This window comes from Mustela nivalis, assembly GCF_964662115.1.
Source record: "Mustela nivalis genome assembly, chromosome: 10".
NCBI classification, from domain to species: Eukaryota; Metazoa; Chordata; class Mammalia; order Carnivora; family Mustelidae; genus Mustela; species Mustela nivalis.
The window spans coordinates 31619823-31638894 of NC_139029.1; the positions used below are offsets into that span (position 1 = coordinate 31619823).

General features: G+C 45.4%; 1 protein-coding gene across 4 annotated transcripts; it reads left to right on the forward strand.

Moving 5' to 3' along the window:
• The first annotated feature begins 1285 nt into the window (after window positions 1-1285).
• On the forward strand, window positions 1286-18419 carry PPIH (peptidylprolyl isomerase H). 4 transcript variants are annotated; one of them, XR_014299709.1, is made up of 11 exons: window positions 1292-1469; window positions 1808-1872; window positions 2135-2215; window positions 2484-2528; window positions 2797-2839; window positions 5985-6077; window positions 10003-10090; window positions 10575-10615; window positions 11346-11434; window positions 18041-18124; window positions 18218-18419. XR_014299709.1 is itself a non-coding variant. In XM_082687144.1 (10 exons), exons 1-9 carry the CDS (start codon window positions 1404-1406, stop codon window positions 11412-11414), a joined length of 534 nt encoding a protein of 177 aa, XP_082543270.1. In that variant the 5' UTR covers window positions 1286-1403; the 3' UTR covers window positions 11415-11434; window positions 18218-18419. The 4 variants fall into 4 exon arrangements, 2 of the variants coding, with proteins under 2 accessions (XP_082543270.1, XP_082543269.1); XR_014299710.1 differs by having other exon boundaries at window positions 1306-1469; window positions 2192-2215; XM_082687144.1 differs by lacking the exon at window positions 18041-18124 and having other exon boundaries at window positions 1286-1469; window positions 2192-2215.
• The last annotated feature ends 653 nt before the right edge of the window (window positions 18420-19072 follow it).

A 19072-nucleotide genomic window follows, 5' to 3' on the forward strand; every position in this document is an offset into this window, starting at 1 on the left:
TTCCTGTCCCATATAGTTGTGAGGACCAAATGAAATGAAATGTATATTTAGAACTTAGTAGCTACTTAAGAAATGCTAGGTGGTATCATTTGTTTTCACTGGCACTTTGTACTGGTTTTTCCACAACCTCATAAACATTGGATATTTAATCAATTCAAAAAATTTATTTTAAAATAGCTGCTATAAGCTATACTAAAGGGTGATTCCTTCTGTTCTTTCTTCCCATCCTTTTTCTCTTCCTCTTTCTTCTTCCTCTTCAACTGGAGATAGAGGAGACCAAGAGGAAAGGAAATGTAACCAAAAATTAAAGACACTGTGAGTTGAGATATTGAATTTTTATATGTAACTCTTACTTCCTCAGATGACTGACCCAGAAGGGATGATCAATGGATAGAGGACATAATAACTATGATACAGATACATGCTCTGACTCCAAACCTTGCCCAAGGTCACCTTCTTTCACTCAATTCATTGAATCTATTTATTGAATCCCTACTATGGGCTTCAATAGTAGGCAGTAGAGCTACACCTGTGAAGACAGTTTCTGCTTTTCTGGAGGTAATATGCTATTAGGTTGGAAGATAGATATGTGTGTGCAACAGAGACACACTGGGGGGGGGGGTGACAGACCATATAATTTTGGATGGTGAGTGACAGGAGGAAAATAAACCAGTGATGCATCTGGAGGAGTGACTATGGGCTGCTTTAGGTTAAGTGACCGCTGAGCTGAGCCCTGAGCTACAAGGAGCACTCCCTACCTTCATTAAGATCTAGAAGAGTGTTAAAGACTGTTGACAGCTGGTACCAAGACTCTAAAGAGAGTATCAATCTCCATGACCTCAAGGGACAGAAAAACCAGAGAATCATAATTGAGGGTGATACAGGATGAGACCAGATATGTGTGGCCAGATAATGTAATGTAGGCCTTTATATGTAAGGACTTGGATTTTATTCTAAATATGGGAAGCCAGGGATGATTTATAAGCAGATTTATTTAAAAAGCTCTAGCCGCTCTACAGGAATGAATTGTAGGTGGCAAGAGTGGAAGCTTGTGGCAGGACTAGAACTAAAATTCTGGTGTACTGACTTAACCGAAGGGCTACATATACCAGGCTATTCCAAGTGCCTTCGTGGGGCTCACAGACTAATGGGCAGGGATCAGACCGGTCGCACGTAGGATGGCTCAGAGGTCCTGGTCCCACGTACTGCCACAACGCCCGGTTTCGGTTTCCGCACGGGAGGTACAGAGCTCTTGGCAGCCGGGGCGGGGCGGGACTTCCGGGGGCGGGGCCTGGCCTTCGTTGCGTCTTGCGCCTGCGCCTGCGCCGGCGCATAAACCCGCGAAGCGGGGGATTAGGTTCGCCGGAACCCACGCCTTGGTCTTCTGCTTCCGGGTCGCAGCCATGGCGGTGGCAAATTCAAGCCCTGTTAATCCCGTGGTGTTCTTTGATGTCAGCATTGGCGGCCAGGTGAGGTCCATGCAGCCACGGCGCCGAAGGGACACTTCACGGAACCAGCCGGGAAGATCTCACCCACCCAGGGATAGCGGACTGGAGAATCCAGGAAACGAAACTGGTCCAAAACCTACCGACCTGCGGGGCAGGGGCACGGGAAGGGGAGAAGTCTTGCCCATCCTAGCGCCGCGCAGCGGGAGGGACTGGACGGCGCGGAAGGAGAGGCTGTGGAGGTGGAGGTGGTAGAGACCGAGTGGCATGGGGGCGAAGAGGGGTCAGCCGCTCCAGTTCCTGTTCGCCGAGGCCTTCATGGTCTTGGACCAGGCATTCTGACCGTCTCCCGCCGCTTGCAGGAAGTTGGCCGCATGAAGATCGAGCTGTTTGCGGACGTTGTGCCTAAGACGGCCGAGAATTTTAGGTAAGGAGATGTTCCAGCTCTGCTAGGTTAACCGAACCAGAAGCTGGAACCGGTAGGTGTTATCCTCTGCCTGCCTCTGTCTGTCCACTCGCTTCCCTTGAGATCGGAGTCTTCTCTGTAGCGCTCTGAATAGTCACCGTTTTTACTCTTCCCATATCAATTTTGTTGTTAATTTGTATGCTTAGGTGTCTGGACGTCGGCTGGCCCGTTGGTGGGCTTTCTGGCGCTAATGTCTGTGCTCCCCCCATCCCCACCCGAATAGGAATGCCCTCAGCTGTGATGCCATGGTAACTGATTCATTCACTCTTTTCCCTTTAAGGCAGTTCTGCACTGGAGAATTCAGGTCAGTGTCAGACATAGTCGATTTCTCTGCTTGCTCCTCAAGGATGTCCTGGGGCTGCGGTGGGGTTTTGGGGAACCATCAGCAGGCCTTGAATGATTGCTGGTGACGGTAATAGAAGGTAATACCCCAATATCTTCAGTTCATTTGCCTTCTTTATTTCTCTTCTCCCGACCATCTTTAGGAAAGTTCCTTGGCTCTAGTGGGTGGTAAACTGGACAGGCCTCTGGTTACCTATCATCATTCCAAGTTTCTTTCTTTTTGGTTATAGAAAAGATGGGGTTCCGATAGGCTACAAAGGGAGCACCTTCCACAGGTAAGGCCTTGGTAAGCCATCCTGCAGGCTTTTAGAATTACTTCCTTTGGGGATTCATCTCTTTAGTGGGAAGTAAAACCATAGGACAGTTCCTAGATCTTGAGAAGGAATGTTTTTGTGAACTCAACAATCAATTTGAAGGCTTATTAAAAGCCAGAGTGATAAACATTTTATTTTTAAATCAACGTTAATCTAAAGTATAATGACTAAAGCAATGTTTTTCTAAATGACAGAACCTTCTCTCAGGATCCTTTATACTTTGTTTCAGGGTCATAAAGGATTTCATGATTCAGGGTGGGGATTTTGTTAATGTAAGTACTATTTCTTTACTATCAAAGCCCTTTAGGAATATTGTTTTTTGTTATTTTTTTTTTTTAAGATTTTATTTATTTATTTGACAGAGAGAGATCACAAGTAGGCAGAGAGGCAGGCAGAGAGAGAGAGAGGAGGAAGCAGGCTCCCTGCTGAGCAGAGAGCCCAATGTGGGACTCGATCCCAGAACCCTGAGATCATGACCTGAGCTGACAGCGGCTTAACCCACTGAGCCACCCAGGCGCCCCTTGTTTTTTGTTATTGCTGCTACTGCTACTTCTACTACAGGACTCAGTCCTAAGGCTCGCAACAGTAGCGAAGTTTTCTGAAGGAGTAAGGGGGGGGATAGGAATGTCCTTTAGAGTTACTTGCTACTACTCTTTATACCACTAGATGAAGACATTAGCACTTTGAGTCACTGACTTCCAAATTTCAGCCTTTTAGAGCCAGAAACTGAACTTTCCCAGCATACCTATAGATGATCCTTGAGAGATACAAACTAGTTAGTCACATGACACTTGGGTAGAAATCAGATGAAAAAAAATTTTTTTTTCTAAATGGCATTAGTCCTTTTTCATGGAGCTCAGTGCTTATGCTCTAATTCCCTTCTACCTCTGGTATCAAGGTGCCTGAAAAGTTGCATTTTTTAAAAGATTTTATTAATTTATTTGACAGAGATCATAAGTAGGCAGAGAGGCAGGGGGAGAGAGAGAGGGGAAGGGAAGCAGGCTCCCTGCTGAGCAGAGATCCTGATGCAGGGCTTGATCCCAGGACCCCAAGACCATGACCTGAGCCAAAGGCAGAGGCTTTAACCCACTGAGCCACCCAGGCGCCCCAGGAAAGTTGCATTTTTCACCAGAAATCAATTAGTGGGCAAAGAATCAGACAACAGAGGCAGATGGTTCTGGAGGGATATTTCCTCTATTTACTAACAGAGCCCAGTAGAATAATTCTTCACTGTGAAGTATAAATTTCTTGTGACTAGACTGTATGTATCTTTCATACTAAGCCTCTTCTCCTTCTCTGACCTTGGAGGGTGCTGATAAAACCCTATCTCTTCTTATACCTACTTTTTTCCTTAGCCAACCACTTGCATGCACGTGCATGATGGTCTTCCTTATTAGTATCATTTGGTTAAGACAAATTGCTATTTTCTTGAATCTGGGAGATGTTCTTTCTCCTTCATGTGTATATTTATTCAGCTTAACTCTTAGGAGTTTTTAAAGGCCTATTTCCTGTCTGGGTAAAGTTACAAAGTGGCAGATTTTAGGTCAAACCAGGCTTTTAGATACAGTTTGTCTCATGTGTGTTACGTTGTAAAACTGGGCCATTACACCAGGATCCTGGTATCATGACCTGACCTGAGGGCAGATGCTTAACCAACTGAGCCACCCAGGTGCTCCTATTCAATTAATTTTAAGTCACTTTCTGTTGTTTGCTCCGAAAATTAATTTTGTCATTTTCCCTACTCTGGTTTCTGGAGAGCAATAAATAATGTAATTATAGCTAAGGATGCAAGAAGTGATCTATCCCCCAGGTTTATTGGGAAATTGGAAGTGAACTTGTTTTTCTCTTCTTCTGTATGTACGTAGGTATTTGTGTGGAGTTAAAGATATAATAGTTCTGGGCGCCTGGGTGGCTCAGGGGGTTAAAGCCTCTGCCTTCGGCTCAGGTCATGATCCCAGGGTCCTGGGATTGAACCCCGCATCAGGCTCTCTGCTCAGCAGGGAGCCTGCTTCCTCCCCCCTCTCTCTCTCTGCCTGCCTCTCTGCCTACTTGTGATCTCTATCAGTCAAATAAGTAAATGAATAAAATCTTTTAAAAATATATATATATATATATAATAGCTCACATTTACTATAGTGCTATATCAATTGCAAGGTCTTTTCTGATTGGGTCTTCCTGGCAGCGGTGTAAAGAGCAGGTGATTTCATCTTCACTTGTTAGCTGAGAGAAGGTAGGCTCAGCAGAGCAAAGTTACTTTTCCAGCTCATAAAGGATTGATCTGGAACTCACATCCAGATCTTTCCACTACACAGAGCTTGGTTTTATTAATTTGTAATCAAATAGAAGTTTGATTTTGACAGTTTTTTTCCTTGTCTGGCTTATGTTAATTGTCTTTGGCAATCTTTGTCCCAATAAGGGCCCCTTGATTCTGTCCTACATCAGTGCTTTTCCTTTCTGCCATGCACCCAATATTCTTTCTCTTTACTAACTGGCTGGAAGAGATTGGTCTTTTGTCACCCCCTCAGGTATTCTGTTTAAGGTACTACAAATATGGCTGTAGCCAAGTTGCTTTATCACCCTGACTTAAGTTGGCTCACCTGGAAAACGAGGACAATAATAGTGCTTATTCCATGTGGTTACTGGAAGAGCGAAGAGATAATGCTAATAAAGCTAGTTTAAGCAGAAATTGGGGATTTATGATAAGGTGTTTCATGAAACCCAAAGGAAGAAACGAACTAGGAACTAGTAGGCCACATAGAACCAAGGCAGTCTTTTCTTTCTGTTTCTCTAGTGCTCTCTATACAAGTATGTTGCCTTCTCTTTCTCTTCTCAGACCAGAGGATGGTCACTGGCAGCTTCCAGGCTCACATGATAACTTCAACCTCAAAGAGAGCCTCAGTCCTTCTTCACAATTCCCAAAGAAGGAACTCCATTAGTTGGGCATCCTCTCTTGGACCAATCAGCCTTGGTCAAGAGGGTGGTATCTGCACAGACGAGGCTTCCAAAAGCCTATCCACTTGCATAGCTTGGAGCAGAGATAGTGGTCAGTTAATAGGATAATTCTATATGCCAACGGGCATGAGAGTCTTTGGCAAGGATTATGTATGTGATCATTGTACTGTCATTCTCTACTCTGCCTGTGTCTTAACTGAGCTTTCTAGAGGCCCAGCTGTCACCTATTTTACCGAACCTGTGCGTTGCCCTGGCCAGTGCGTGGGCTGCAGGTTGCCTAGGATGGTGCTGGCTTTGATTATAAGATAGGGTCCAAGAGGTGTGTCTCACAAAGTGACCTTCAAGCGTAAGAGCGCACCTTAAAAAGTTGGCTTTGGTGCGGCAGCATCCCTCCTCTGGGTTCCAGGATGGGGGAGGAGGGGCAACACTCAAAACTTGGTAACACTTCCTTTTTTTTCTGCTCAGGGAGATGGTACTGGAGTTGCCAGTATTTACCGGGGGCCATTTGCAGATGAAAATTTTAAACTCAGACACTCAGCTCCAGGCCTGCTTTCCATGGTAAGTAAGATCCAGTCAAGATTTTGGGTTACATTCCTATTCCCCAGGTTCTGGGCCCCTCTTGAGGCCCAGTGCTATCTCTTAGGATGAAAGCAAATTCTTTACTTCTCTTACTTGTCCCAGGACTCACTCTGCCACGTACACCTCCTTCTTCAGTTGGCTTTGATTTTGTTGAGCTGGGCCCCTAGCAGTCTGGGGAGCCAGAGTTGAACTCTGATGTGTGTTTTCTTACCTCTGTTTGAGCGGGGGAACGTGCTCAGCATCCAGCCCTGTTGCTCAGAGTGTGGCCAGTTGTACTTTCAGTGCTCCACCCATCAGGATTCCCCCCGCACCTATCCACGCATGCTGCCACCTGGCTTGTCCCGCTCCGGGCTCACTGACTGCTCCTGCTCCTTTTGGACCTGCTCTCCTTCCTACTTAGACCCGCTTCCATACCTCACTCCTTTCTCAGCCCTCGCCTGCCCCACTTAACCCTCTCATCTGCCCCACTCATGCTCACTCCCCCATCTTCCCCTTACTCATCATGCCCTCCTTTTCTTACTCATCCCATCCTGCCTCCCTCTCACTCTCCAGTCTCCTCCCTACCTCCCCACATTACCCATTTCCCTGGCAGTACCCCCATTCTCCCTCCCCAGACCCTATATTTACAGGCACACACTCTGCCCTGCTTGACTGCCCTTCCACTTATCTACGCAGGCATTCATCAAGTGAAGGTTTGCCAACACCCGCTCTGTTTCAGGCCTCAGGGTAGGGCACAGGGGTATAGACCTGATCCCTGCCCTTGTGACACTTAACATCTAGTGGAGGAATCACACATGCAAACTGACCCAGCGTAGGGTAGTCACACCACCATCTATTGAGGTGAGGGCCCCTCAGCATATGTAAAAGTCCATGGGCTGCCTCATGGAATGAAAGGCGCCATTCCGAGGGGTCAGGCACGGCTTCACGGAGGAGGGTGGCATGGTCAGAGAACAGAAGGTGAGGAAAGATGAGGACATAGGATGTGAGTGGGGAAGGGAAGGGCCAGTAGAGACACTAGAGAGAAGAGTGGGTCTAGCTCCTCAAGGGCTTCAAATGCTAAAATCAGAGGTTATGGTGAAGTACAGGTTATGGTGAGCCGGATGCTTTTTTGAGCAGGGTTGATCAACTTTGTGATTTAGAGAGAAGCCCCCAGCTGCGGTGTGGGTGGCAGATGGGAGTAGAGAGGTGGAGGTAAGAGAAGCCAGTCAGGAGGCTGCCATGAGGACGGGTGAGACCTGCCTGGCACACAGTGTGTAAGCCCCCTTGTCGGAGAGCCAGGCTGGGCAAACGCAGGAGTAAATGCTGAAGGTGGGCTCAGGTGGGCTTGGATCTTCGCCCAAGACGGCTAGATCTTTCCAGGGGCATGCCATTTATGGAGGAGTCAGGAAAATGGAATGAAACGTTGGTCTCTGCTCCTCGGGCTAACGCTGGTGAAGCTGTGCTGTCACAGATTATGTGGCACAATTATTTTTGTTCCATCCTCCCCTATATCCTAAGTTCCTCAAGGGCAGGGACTGGGCCACAGGGGTCTCCAAGCCCTACTACCTGATAACAGAAAGGCACGGAGCAGATACCGATGAATGGCGGAAAGAGCCAGCGTGATTGCTAATCTCTACTGGCCAATTGCTCAACAAACACCATAGGAGGGTTAATTCCTTTTAAACTTCTCAACATCCCTTTGAGATAGGTACAAATGAGAACACTGAGGCCTAGGGAGGTGATGTGACCAAACCGAGGTCACATGATAATGAGGCCATCGTCTGGCTCCAGCGCTTACTCTTGAAAGCGGTGAGCTGTACTGCCTCAAGAGAATGAGCAAACCAAGGGGCTGAGAGGGCAGAGAGTGCCCCTTGAGCCATAAAAATGTATATGACTGTTCTGCCTGCCTGCTTGCTAATTAGTGTCCCTGCACCAGCCTCAAGGGAGATTGAATGATTGCTTGATTGACTGGTCAAAAGAAGGAAGCAAAAAATTGGGAGGCCCAGGATGTCTGTGCCTCATTCCACAGCATGTGCCTCCTCTGACTGGCTTAGGCATTCCCTTGCTTTCGGGTAGGAATTGTTCATAAGTACATGCGCAAAACCCACGAGTAAGTAGCCTCATCTTACGAGGGGCATTTCTAAGTCTAACACAAAATTCCTGGTGAGGCAGTGAGTGCGTTCCCCTGGACAGTGCTATGAATGTATTTCATGCACACATTTGTTCCTGCACAGCCCAACACAGAACCAACCGATTTAAATCCACGTAGCATCCGATTACCACTATCGACCTGTCTCATAATTTCCAGTCCTGCCTCAGTCATGGTTATCGTATGAGACCTGTGCTTTTAATAGTACTCTCAGTTTCCCATGGTCGACTCCATTTTTTTTTTTTTTCCAAAACAAGGGAAGTATGCAATAAAACGTCCATAGAGACAGACACTGTCACAAGGCAGTGGTACTGAAAGGTGACTTGGACTTGCTGATATACAAAAGCCTGAATTTAGCGTATTAAAGCCAGTTCCAGGGTCTCAGCATAAAAAATACAAAAGTACACTTCATAAGAAAGTCAAATCTCTCCTTACAAAGCAGTACAGCTAACTGCTTTCAAGAGTAAGTTCTGAGGTGCCTGTGTGGCTCAGCGGGTTAAGCCTCTGCCTTCGACTCAGGTCATGATCTCAGGGTCCTGGGATCGAGCCCTGCATCTGGCTCTCTGTGCAGCAGGGAGCCTGCTCCCCGCACCTCCGCTGCCTGCCTCTCTGCCTACTTGTGATCTCTGTCTGTCAAATAAACAAATAAAATCTTTAAAAAAAAAAAAAAAAGAGTAAGCTCTGAAGCCAGACGATGACCTCATGACCGTGTGACCTCAGTTTGGTCACATCACCTTTCTAGGCCTCAGTGTTCTCATTTATACCTATCTCAAAGGGATGTTGAGAGGATTAAAAGGAATGACCCTCCTATGGTGTTTGTTGAGCAACTGGCCAGGAGAGGTTAGCTATCATGCTGGTGATCTTTTCGTCATTCATCGGTATCTGCTCCGTGCCTTTCCGTGCATCATAACCATAGCCTGTTCTTTTGTAATGCATTGTGAAATGTAATGATGTAGAAACAATTTCAAGGGAGGAGAGGGGATAGGGCTAGAGACTTTCAGATTCTCAATTTTAAAAAAATACTTCTTCCTGTAAAATTCAATAATACAGGTTTTGGGGTGTAGCTATAAAAAGCAAGCATCATTGATTAAATAGCATCTTTTTCTAGCATGGCACTAGCATAGCAACTTTTCACACCTCCTTATAGTCTTTTATTACCATTGTTATGGTGCAGTACAAAGCTATTCAGTCAAAAGAGCTTATGGCACAGGCAACAGGCTTTTTCTCCATCGTACCTAACTTGTAACTGTAATCCAGGTATAACCAGTGTCGGATTAAGTACAGCAGATCAGTCCCTGCGAACAATTGTTCCCATTTTAAAAATTCAGGCTGCAGGAGAACTGTACATTTATTCAAGGATCTAGCTCCTTGAGGGCAGTGATTATGTATCCTGTTTCTCTCAGTATCTTTGAATCCTAGCTTAGGACCTGGCTTATAGTAGTTAGTTAGTAAGGTTTGCTGAAAGAAAGAAAGGAACCAGGGCTACAGGCTCTTTGGGGAATCTTTTTTTTTTCTTTACAATTTTATTTATTTGTCAGAGATAGAGAAAGAGAGCAGAAGCACGGGGAGCAGCAGATAATGGGAGAGGGAGGAGCAGGCTCTCCTCTGAACAGGGAGCCTGATGTGGGGCTCGATCCTGGGACCTTGGGATCATGACCTGAGCTAAAGGCAGACGCTTAACTGACTGAGCCACCCAGATGCCCCTCTTTTGAGAATCTTGCCCTTTGACTAGCATGGCCAGGAAAACTCACTGAAGGTATACTTGGTTTCTGACAGGCAAACAGTGGTCCCAGTACAAATGGCTGCCAGTTCTTCATCACCTGCTCTAAATGTGATTGGCTGGATGGGAAACACGTAGTGTTTGGTGAGTCCTCTTCCTGTCCCAGAGTCCGGGCCCCGTTCACACAGAGTGGGACTTCTAAAGGAGCCAGTCCTCAGACTCTAGCCCCAAGAGTGCTTGACTGATGTAACTGCTCTGGGAAAGTGGAAGTGGTGGGAGGTGGGGAGAACTTGTGGTTAGAATGCTAGATAGAAGGATGGAGGGACTATCTGATGTAGTGTGTAACCACTGGGGTGATCTATATGTCTGGGAGGGAAACCCAGATGGTGTCACTTAAGGAATGCCACACAGAGGGAGCACGATACAGTAGGGCTTTGCAATCGCCCAAACCTAGTCTGCTACTCCTTCTTATCTCTGATCTTGGGCAAATCATTTCACTTCCATCAAATCTCAATTTTCTGATGGTAGTATGAGATTCCAATGAGATGCTGGCTAAGAGTGGACATTGGAAGCTGGAAAGTGCTATGCAAATGAGAATAATAAAGTCTAGTTCATACTCTTCCTACAGGAAAAATCATTGATGGACTTCTAGTGATGCGAAAGATCGAGGTGAGTCCTGTTTTGATTTCCTCTATCTTGGCCGTTCTAGTCCAGTAACATGAGAGTGTTAGGCCCTGTCTTTACTGCCTCCAGTTACTTGGGCTCCCTCAGAAAGAATGAGGAGTCCAAGCCGCCCCCCCCCACACACATTTTTCTGGCCTGAAGTTTGCCCCTCTGGTGCTCACTGAGGTTTGGCTTCTGGTGGCCCCTTCACCTACTTGATAAAATCTTACTCAGCAGTGAAGCCAAGGTCCTTCATGACCTGGGTCCTGCTATGTCTCCACAGCCCCTTCTGCCACTGCTGTGTCCGTATTCCAGTCTCATCAGGCTACTAGCTCTCCTGGGAATATGCCATACACATTCCTGCCTCTGAGCGTTTTCCCGTGCTGTTTTCTCTACTGGAATGCTCTTCTACTTTTCCTTCCAGTGGGATCCCATTCATCCTCCAAGGCCCAGCTCAAGTGTCCCCTGTTTAAGCAGTGGTTGCTTCCTCTGCTCTGTTGTGTCAACTCTGTCTTATAATTTACTGCATTGTTTCATATCATAGGTTTGATTTTTTTAAATGTTGGACATTTTCTCTTTGATCTGGATTATCTTTACCCTTCAGCTAGGACATGGACTGTTAACATTTCAGTCCCTGAGTCCTCAGTCCTTAGCACAGGAGCTGGCAGGCATCCCTATGTGTTTGGTAAGTGTGTGTGTCTGAGTCGATGAATCTCCACTGTGCTTTCTCTCCTAGAATGTTCCCACAGGCCCCAACAATAAGCCCAAGCTGCCTGTGGTGATCTCACAGTGTGGGGAGATGTAGTCCAGAGCAAGACTAATCAGGTACGTGTGCCTTTCTCCTGGTTAGGAGTCCCCAGCATGGTCTAGTGGAAGGACCTATAGAATTGAAAACATGGGATTGAGCCCCATTTCCTGTCTGTGTGACCTTGGGGAAATCACTTCCCTTTTCTGAGCCCGTTTCCTTATCTGTCAAATGGGGACAATAGCTTTCTTAGGCTCCTTGTAAGGATCAGAAAAAGGTTTATTAGGGCATTTAACTTTTCTACCACTTTGTGGTCTACAGAGTATCACCCTGAAAGCCAGTGAGCGGTCTCATAGCACTGTCAGACTCTAGTTCTTCCTGTGCCCCTGCTGGCAGGACCTGGCTCCACCCCTGGGCGACTCCAGGCTGGGAGCAGGCTGGGCGGCTGGGAGACACAGCCATCGTGCCTCTTTCATTGGAACTGATGCTCGGTTTGCCTGGGGGGTTCGGTCAGTTAAGCTTCTGCCTTCGGCTCAGGTCATGATCCCAGGGTTCTGGGATTGAGCCCCGAGTTGGGCTCCCTGCTAAGTGGAGAGTCTGCTTCTTCCTTTCACTCTCCCTCTGTGCTTGCTCTCTCTCTCAAATAAATAAGTAAAATTAAAAAAAAAAAAAAAAAAAAAAAAAAAGGAAGTGATGCTCATTTCCAGGGCCTGACTTTGTATCTGCCAGACTCATAAGTGAAAGCAACCTATTTCCCAGCCTGCACCAGCTCATTTCCTCCCCATACTTGCCACTGCCTGCTCTGTGCTGGGTGACAACGAGTTGAAAAATGCCTCTGTCTTTCAGGAGCTTAAAGGGAATAAGACAGAATCTCAGAGGTGATCACTAGTAATATAACTGACGTTGCTAAATGTTATCAGAGTTCAAGGGAGAAATTGATCACTTCAGCTAGGTGTGGGGTGGTGGTGCCTTTTGCCTTGCTTTTCTCTCCCTCCCTCCCTTCCTTCCTTCCTTTCTTCTTTCTTTCTAATTCTCAAACCTGCAGAAGACTTGGAAGAAAAGTATACTGAACACCCATTTCCCTTTTGCCCAGGTTTACCAATGGTTAATATTCTTGTGTTACCATTTCACTTTGACATTGGTTTTTTCTCTCCCTTCTTCCCTCTCCTCTCTCCTGCTCCCCTTCTTTCCCTCCTTTTTACCTTCATTCCTTCCATCGTTTTATTTCTTTCCCATTTGAAAGTTGAAGACTCCTTGACACTTTACCCCTAAATACTTCAGCAGACAACTCCTAAAAATAGCATCCTACATGACCACAGTAATATTATTTAATATACATGTTCCAACTTCCCCAGCTATCCACATAGTAACTTTAATAGCTCTAAAAAAAGAAAAATTCAATGAAAGTTCACATATTTTATTTGGTTGTTTTTAATCTTAAAAATAACATAGTATAATCTCAAGAAAACAGTTCCAAGTCCTTGTCATTGCCTGTCCTCCCCATCCAATCCCACTTCTGTCCCAGGAGGTAACTGTTTTCAGTCTGATGTATGACCGTCAGGGCCTTCCCTATATCTTATTTGGGGAGGTTTTGTTTTTCCTAAATGTCATCATACTATTTTGTTCATTTGTTTTCCATTTGGCAGATGTCTTGAAGACTTCCTAAAACTACTTCATATGAAAACAAACTAACAATATGCTGTGTTTGTAGCATATAGCTTATTTTATCCTTCTCTGATGATTTGAACAGTTAAATGTTGTGACTGTTTTGTCCAGAACACATTTTAAGCAAAAACTGACGTTGTGTTGCTTATCTTAACTTTGGTGATATCCTTTGTTAAACAGAAACTGTAAATTTTGATGAGGTCAAAATTATCAGTCTTTTCTCTTACGGCTTTTATGGTTTTATCTTGTTTTAGGAAGGTCCTTAGTATCTCAGCTCATAACGTCTTTTGTATTTTTTTAATATTTCTATGGTTTTACTTATATACTTTAAAATTACCTAGAATCTATTTTTCTTTTCTCTGCCTTTTTTTCTTTTTTTACTTTCTTTTTTAAAAAATATTTTATTGATTTGTTGGACAGAGAGAGATACAGTGAGAGAGGGAACACAAGCAGAGGGAGTGGGAGAGGGAGAAGCAGGCTTCCCGCCAAGCAGGGAACCATGTGCAGGGCTGAATCCCAGGACCCTGGGATCATGACCTGAGTTGGAGGCAGACACTTAACGACTGAGCCAGCCAGGCACCCCTCTCTGCCTTTTTTTCTGAATGGAGATCTAGTCCAATGCCAGACCATTTTAATAACTGTATATACCTCTATCTGTGACTTACTCTGTGTTCATAGCATCTGGCACTTACAGGCATTCATCAAAAATTTATTACATGAGTTAATAGAGAGAGAGAATGTCAGGCATTTTAGGCAGAGAACTGGAATGAGCAAATGCAGAGGCAGGCATGCACAAGTGTGTGCTAGAAGCTGCACGTGGTCCTCTCTCTTCTCCAGCCAGATACTCCCTTCTGAGGCACAGGTGACACCCTGAGCTTTCTTTCCTGCCTAGGAGATCCCTAGGGCTCAGCCTGTTCTCCTCCTTCAGTAGTAGCTAGCATTTCCCTCCTTCTCCTTGCTGAACCTGAGTTGAGCTACTAGGTCCTTTTCCTTCTAAGGATTGACCACTGATCACTACCAGAGGACAGAGATAAAAAAAAGAACACTGTTTAAGAAATTTTTTGATTGGGGCTTTTCTGTATTTTTCTGAGTCCCTTCTAGAAAGTTAATGGAAATCCTTGACGAGGGCTTGCTTGATTCCTGAGGGTGGTGATCGCAACCGTCCCTTCCTCATCTCTTATTAGCAAAGGGCAAAGTAAACCTTTGCCCCCGAGGAAGCCTCTCTTCTCAGCCTACAACCCAAGCAGAACAAATTCCACAAGGGCCATTTGGCGTTCCAGAAGCTTCTTAGACCAGAACTGTCCAATAGAAATTCCTTCCTGTGATGGTGGAAATATTCGATATCTGTGTGTCCATCATGCAGCTCCAGCCACATGAGACAGTTGAGCACTTGAAATATGTGGCTGACGTGACTGAAGGACTGAATTTTTTATTTAATTTTAATTAAATATAAGTGTGGTACTTCCAATTCAGTTTCCTACCCGTGACTTGCTCAGAACTGAATCTTTTATAGCTAATACTTAGAGGCAGTATCATAATGGCAGTTGTTTATTGCATACTTCTTGTGCTCAAATATTGAGTTAAGAACTTGAATTATCTCATTTAACTTTCCCAAAAATCTTTATCATAAGTTTTAAGGTGTTAGGGAATCTAGGTGGCAGTCTGACATAAAGTGTCCCCCACTTTGGGTGTCTCAGTAATGTGATTTGGGAGAAAGGAAGGAAAAGTGGAGATTAATTCCCTGGAGAGCAGAGTATCATCCCATAATTTTTCTTGCCATATGGAAGTGTTTCAGATCCCTCGGGTTGTCTGGGGCAATATAATGGCTAACAGCTAATATAAATGCTGGTTTTAGACCCTGTTGGGCAGTATTCTCAAACGTTAATGCACGTATGAATCACCAGGAGATCTTATTAAAATGCTGATTCTCACTCAGTGGGTCTGGATGGGGCCAGAGATCTTGCATTTCTAACCAGCACTCAGCAGATGCTAATGCAAGGCTGTAGTGGGATAACAGAGCCTGCTTTTTAATGGAAAAGCCACCATATTCCAACCAGAAAAGACCCAGAAGGTGATCCTCTCTTGGTGGCACTGGTCCCGCAGGAATCTGCTGCATTCAAATCAAGATATCACCTAATCAGGCACGGGAGGCCTTGTGTCTAGGCACTGGAAATAAAAGAAGACGGGAAGGAGATAGAAGACAGCTCAGTGACATGATCAGCTCTACCTCCCCAGGAAGCACTTCTAAAGCTTTTTCTGGTTTTGCCTTAGGCCCTGACTTTGGTTTTAGCGAACAGGAAGTTTTCTGTTCAACTCTCAATATAGAGACCATGGTTTTATCTCAGTGGGTCCTGTGAAAGCTTTTTATGATGCATTTGGTTAGGAATCCAGAAGTGAACCTTGGCCCTCAGGATTCTCCTGCTGTAATCTGGATCAGGTTCTTTGCTACTTACAACCACTTGGGGGCTGGTGGAGCTTCTGTTTGGAAAGCTTCAGAGTCCCTTGGAAAAGGGAGTGGCTGTGAGCTCTGGCAGCCCAGCTAGTCTGAATTGCTGCTCTACCAGTTAACCCCAAGCCTGGTACCTGTAGCAAGCAGTAGGTTGCTTTCTTCTGTCATTGTTTCCCAAATTTCCCTAAAGAAGCCAATCACTTGGGAGCACTTGTTAAAGCAACTAATTCCCAGATCCCTTCCCTGGAAAGTTTGAGTGAGTTTGAGGTAGGATCCAGGATAGCTATGTCTATAACAAGCATCTCAGATGCTTCTTACCAGAGAAACAGGGTTTGCACTGCTGTAGGCAGTACTGTGATGAGTATCCTTTAACATTGCATCTTAGAAAAAATATGTAATTAATGCGACACACCATTTTATAGTGAGGCATTATTAAAGGTCATATGGTGATTAGGTTAAAAATTGTGCCTGTGGATGGTGGCTAAAACCGTGGTGAAGGTGCTGTGGGAATGACTGAGCTTTAGGAAGCACTGTTTCCCATTATGGGATTACCCATAGACGCAATATCTTCCTATAGAGGAAGATGATGGGACATGTTGATGGCACAGGGACCAATCATTCCTTCCACAACTATGCACTGTTGGAATAAGATGGGTCCTGTGCAGCATAGGCAGCTGCAAATTTAAAAAGCCCAGTTCCTGCCTTAAGGAACTCAGTCTCTGGGGAGACTGGCCATGGCAGCACAGTAAAGCCTTGGACTGGAGGCTTCAGAGCAGAGTGAGGAAAGCTGGAGCACCTGGAGCAGTCTAAGTGGACTACAGAAGAGAGGATGCTGTGGCTGAATTGAACGAAGAGAACTTCTCAGGTGGCTAAAATGGAAGGGCATTCCAGGCAGAGGGAGCAACATGAGCAAAAGCAGGAAACTGCAGGAAGTGTAAGGGAAACCACTTAATTCCATATTAGCAAAGGGTAAGAGGTAAGGCTGGAGGAGGCCAGGGCCAGCTGGGAGAACCAGTGCAGGCTGAGATACTCATGTGTTATCCTGAGAGTGGGCTTCAGGCAGTGGGCACATTTTTTCCCCCCTGGGGTGAGAGTTCATCGGACTCCAGAGATTGTCAAAAGGGAGCCCAGTCCAGCCCTCCAAAAAGAGCCAGGCCAGCAGGAGCCACTGGAGGATTTTGAGCAGGAGAACACTGTGATTGAATTTTCTTATTCCATAGGGGACTCTGGCAGCAATGTGGAGGAGAAGCTGAGGTCAGTGAGGTGTCCACTGCAGCAGGCCAGGCAAGAGACAAGTTTCCACGTGAAAATACAGGTGTAGGGAGCGCTAGAGACTTGGCAGCAAATATTTGCATGCCTGCTGGCTGTGTGATACTGTTGTTCCCTGCCCTGAAAGAGAGACCGCCCTGCCAGCTAAAAAGGGAGGGGAGGGGAGAATGGCTTCATTCCAGTCCCATCCAGTACAAAGGCAGAGCACCCAGCATCTTAATCAGGTCTCACACACGTTGAGGTATGCCAGTTGGTGAAATACCACATAGCCTTAAAAAAAAAAAAAAGTAGATCTGTATGTATCAGCAGATTTTTAGGGTATGTTAAGTGACAAAGTCAATATTTAGTACATTTGAATAACTATTTCAGAAGTTACTACAGTGAAGTACAGCCAACTGTTAGTAATGGTTACTTGTGTAGTACAGAGAGAGGTTTTTGTCCCCCCATTTCTATTGTCCCATATGTGCTTGAATTTTCCATATTGAGCATGTATCTCATGATAGAAATATGTACTGTATCTACATAGTTTAACTGATTCTAGTTGCACCCAGCTGCTCCCAGGTATGTGGCTGACATCAGTCTGAATTGCTCCCTGGTCCCTCCATCTCCTCCTAGTTCTAGGTCTGGGACAGTCAACGGTGCCTTGCTGGGTGCTCTCCCAGTACTTGGTTCATTTCTGTATACAGCAGTTAACATAGCATATCACAGATGTGTTGGCCTAGTTTTCTCTAGACAGAACACCTTGAGGCAGAGACCATGCTGACTAACACAGTGCCTGGTCTAGGAGAGAGCTTGGGTCCTGGGGCACCATGGAACTTATAAAGTGCATTTATGCAGTTTTTTATATTCTGCTTGGGGTTCCAGGATTAAACTTCTAAGCCTGAGCCTGCAGTATGACAACAGGACTCTTTGTTCCCTGGAGGGAAAGGGGTGTGGCCATGTGTAGGGGGAGGGAGACGGAGTAGTTTCTGAGTGTACTCATTCCGTTCATTAAGTAACACTAACTACCAAAGCCATAAACAGAGGGTGTGGACTTTACTTTCTCTATAGCACTGGAACCAAAACCTGTAAGGAGGAAGGATTGCTCTTTGTTCTAGAGCTCCACAGAGAGCCATCGAAGTCTGGCAAAAAGCACACAGACTTTGGAGCCAAGTAGACCAGGAAGCCATTAAACCCCTTGGGACCCTAGTTTCCTCTTTTGCTTGATTACAGATAATATATACACAGAATTTGTGAATGGTAAATAAATGAGATGATATGTGCGGCCATAAATGTTAGTTTCTTTCTTTTTGTTCTTGTGTAGTATACTTCGCAACTTTATGCTGGGAAACCAAAGGTCTGACGGAGGGCAAGAGTCAGACCAGTTCTGCTCTTCCGGGAAAAGCAGGTTAGGAGTGTAGAGAAGAGCTAGGAGTATTGTCTCTCATGGAATGTCCCCTTCCAGTGCCTCTGAGCTACTTATCTCTTCCATCCCTAACAGACCTTCACCTCTCTGCCATTGTGGGCCTTCCTTGCTCTGGGTGACGCTCTTGAGTAAGATAATCCGGATTGGCCCCTGTGTTTGCTTCCCTGCCTGCTGCGGCCCTTTTTGATCAAGAGACCTTGGAAGTGTCACAGATTCAGAACCCAAGATTTTCTGTTTAAGTTTTCAATTGTAAATAAAGTTTTGTTTTGTTTTGGTATATGTGTTGTTTTTAAATAGTTGTAATGATAGCCTGTCTCCTCACGCCTTAGCTTCAGCCAGAAGGACTGGGTCTCACCAGAGGCCAGCATGGACCGGAGCCAAATCATCACTGTGGTTAGGTGATGCCTCAGATTTGCAAGCAATTGTAGTAGTCCCCTCTTGGGCTCCAGCTGACTGGGCAAAGAAGGCAAAGCCCCAGGGCTATAAGCACAATTTATTCCAAGGATGTCCCCAGTAGGTTCAATGTGGTTGGTTCTAGAGCCTTTGAGGAAAGAGTCGCTAACTTGGGATATTTTGGGATCAGAGACCATTTGGTAGAATGTGTCTCAATCACAGTGAAGTGAGAATAATTTACTCAAAAATCTTGGTTTCAATCTGGAGTCATTTTTTAAACAGTAGAGGTTTTGAGAAGTTCTCATCCTCTTTCAGAGCCTCAGTCTTCTCATCTGTAAAGTGGGAATAATAATGCCTATCTACTTCATAGCATTGTTGAAAAGGTCAAATAAGCAAATGGATATGACGGTAACTGGTAAACAGTAATATGCCTTGGAAAATGCTTATCTTGAAAGGACATAGCCCAATATTGAAAGATCCCACTGAGCATTACGTTCAAGAGGTAAAGAGAGTTCCATGGTGTTCCTTTCATGAGGC

What these genes read in the sequence shown, in the direction of transcription:
- PPIH (XM_082687143.1), top strand. Translation starts at nt 1,404, where the DNA reads ATGGCGGTGGCAAATTCAAGCCCTGTTAATCCCGTGGTGTTCTTTGAT. An exon ending in AGGGTGGGGATTTTGTTAAT is followed by an intron (nt 2,840 to 5,984) that starts GTAAGTACTATT and finishes TTTTCTGCTCAG; the next exon opens with GGAGATGGTACTGGAGTTGC. An exon ending in TAGTGATGCGAAAGATCGAG is followed by an intron (nt 10,616 to 11,345) that starts GTGAGTCCTGTT and finishes TTTCTCTCCTAG; the next exon opens with AATGTTCCCACAGGCCCCAA.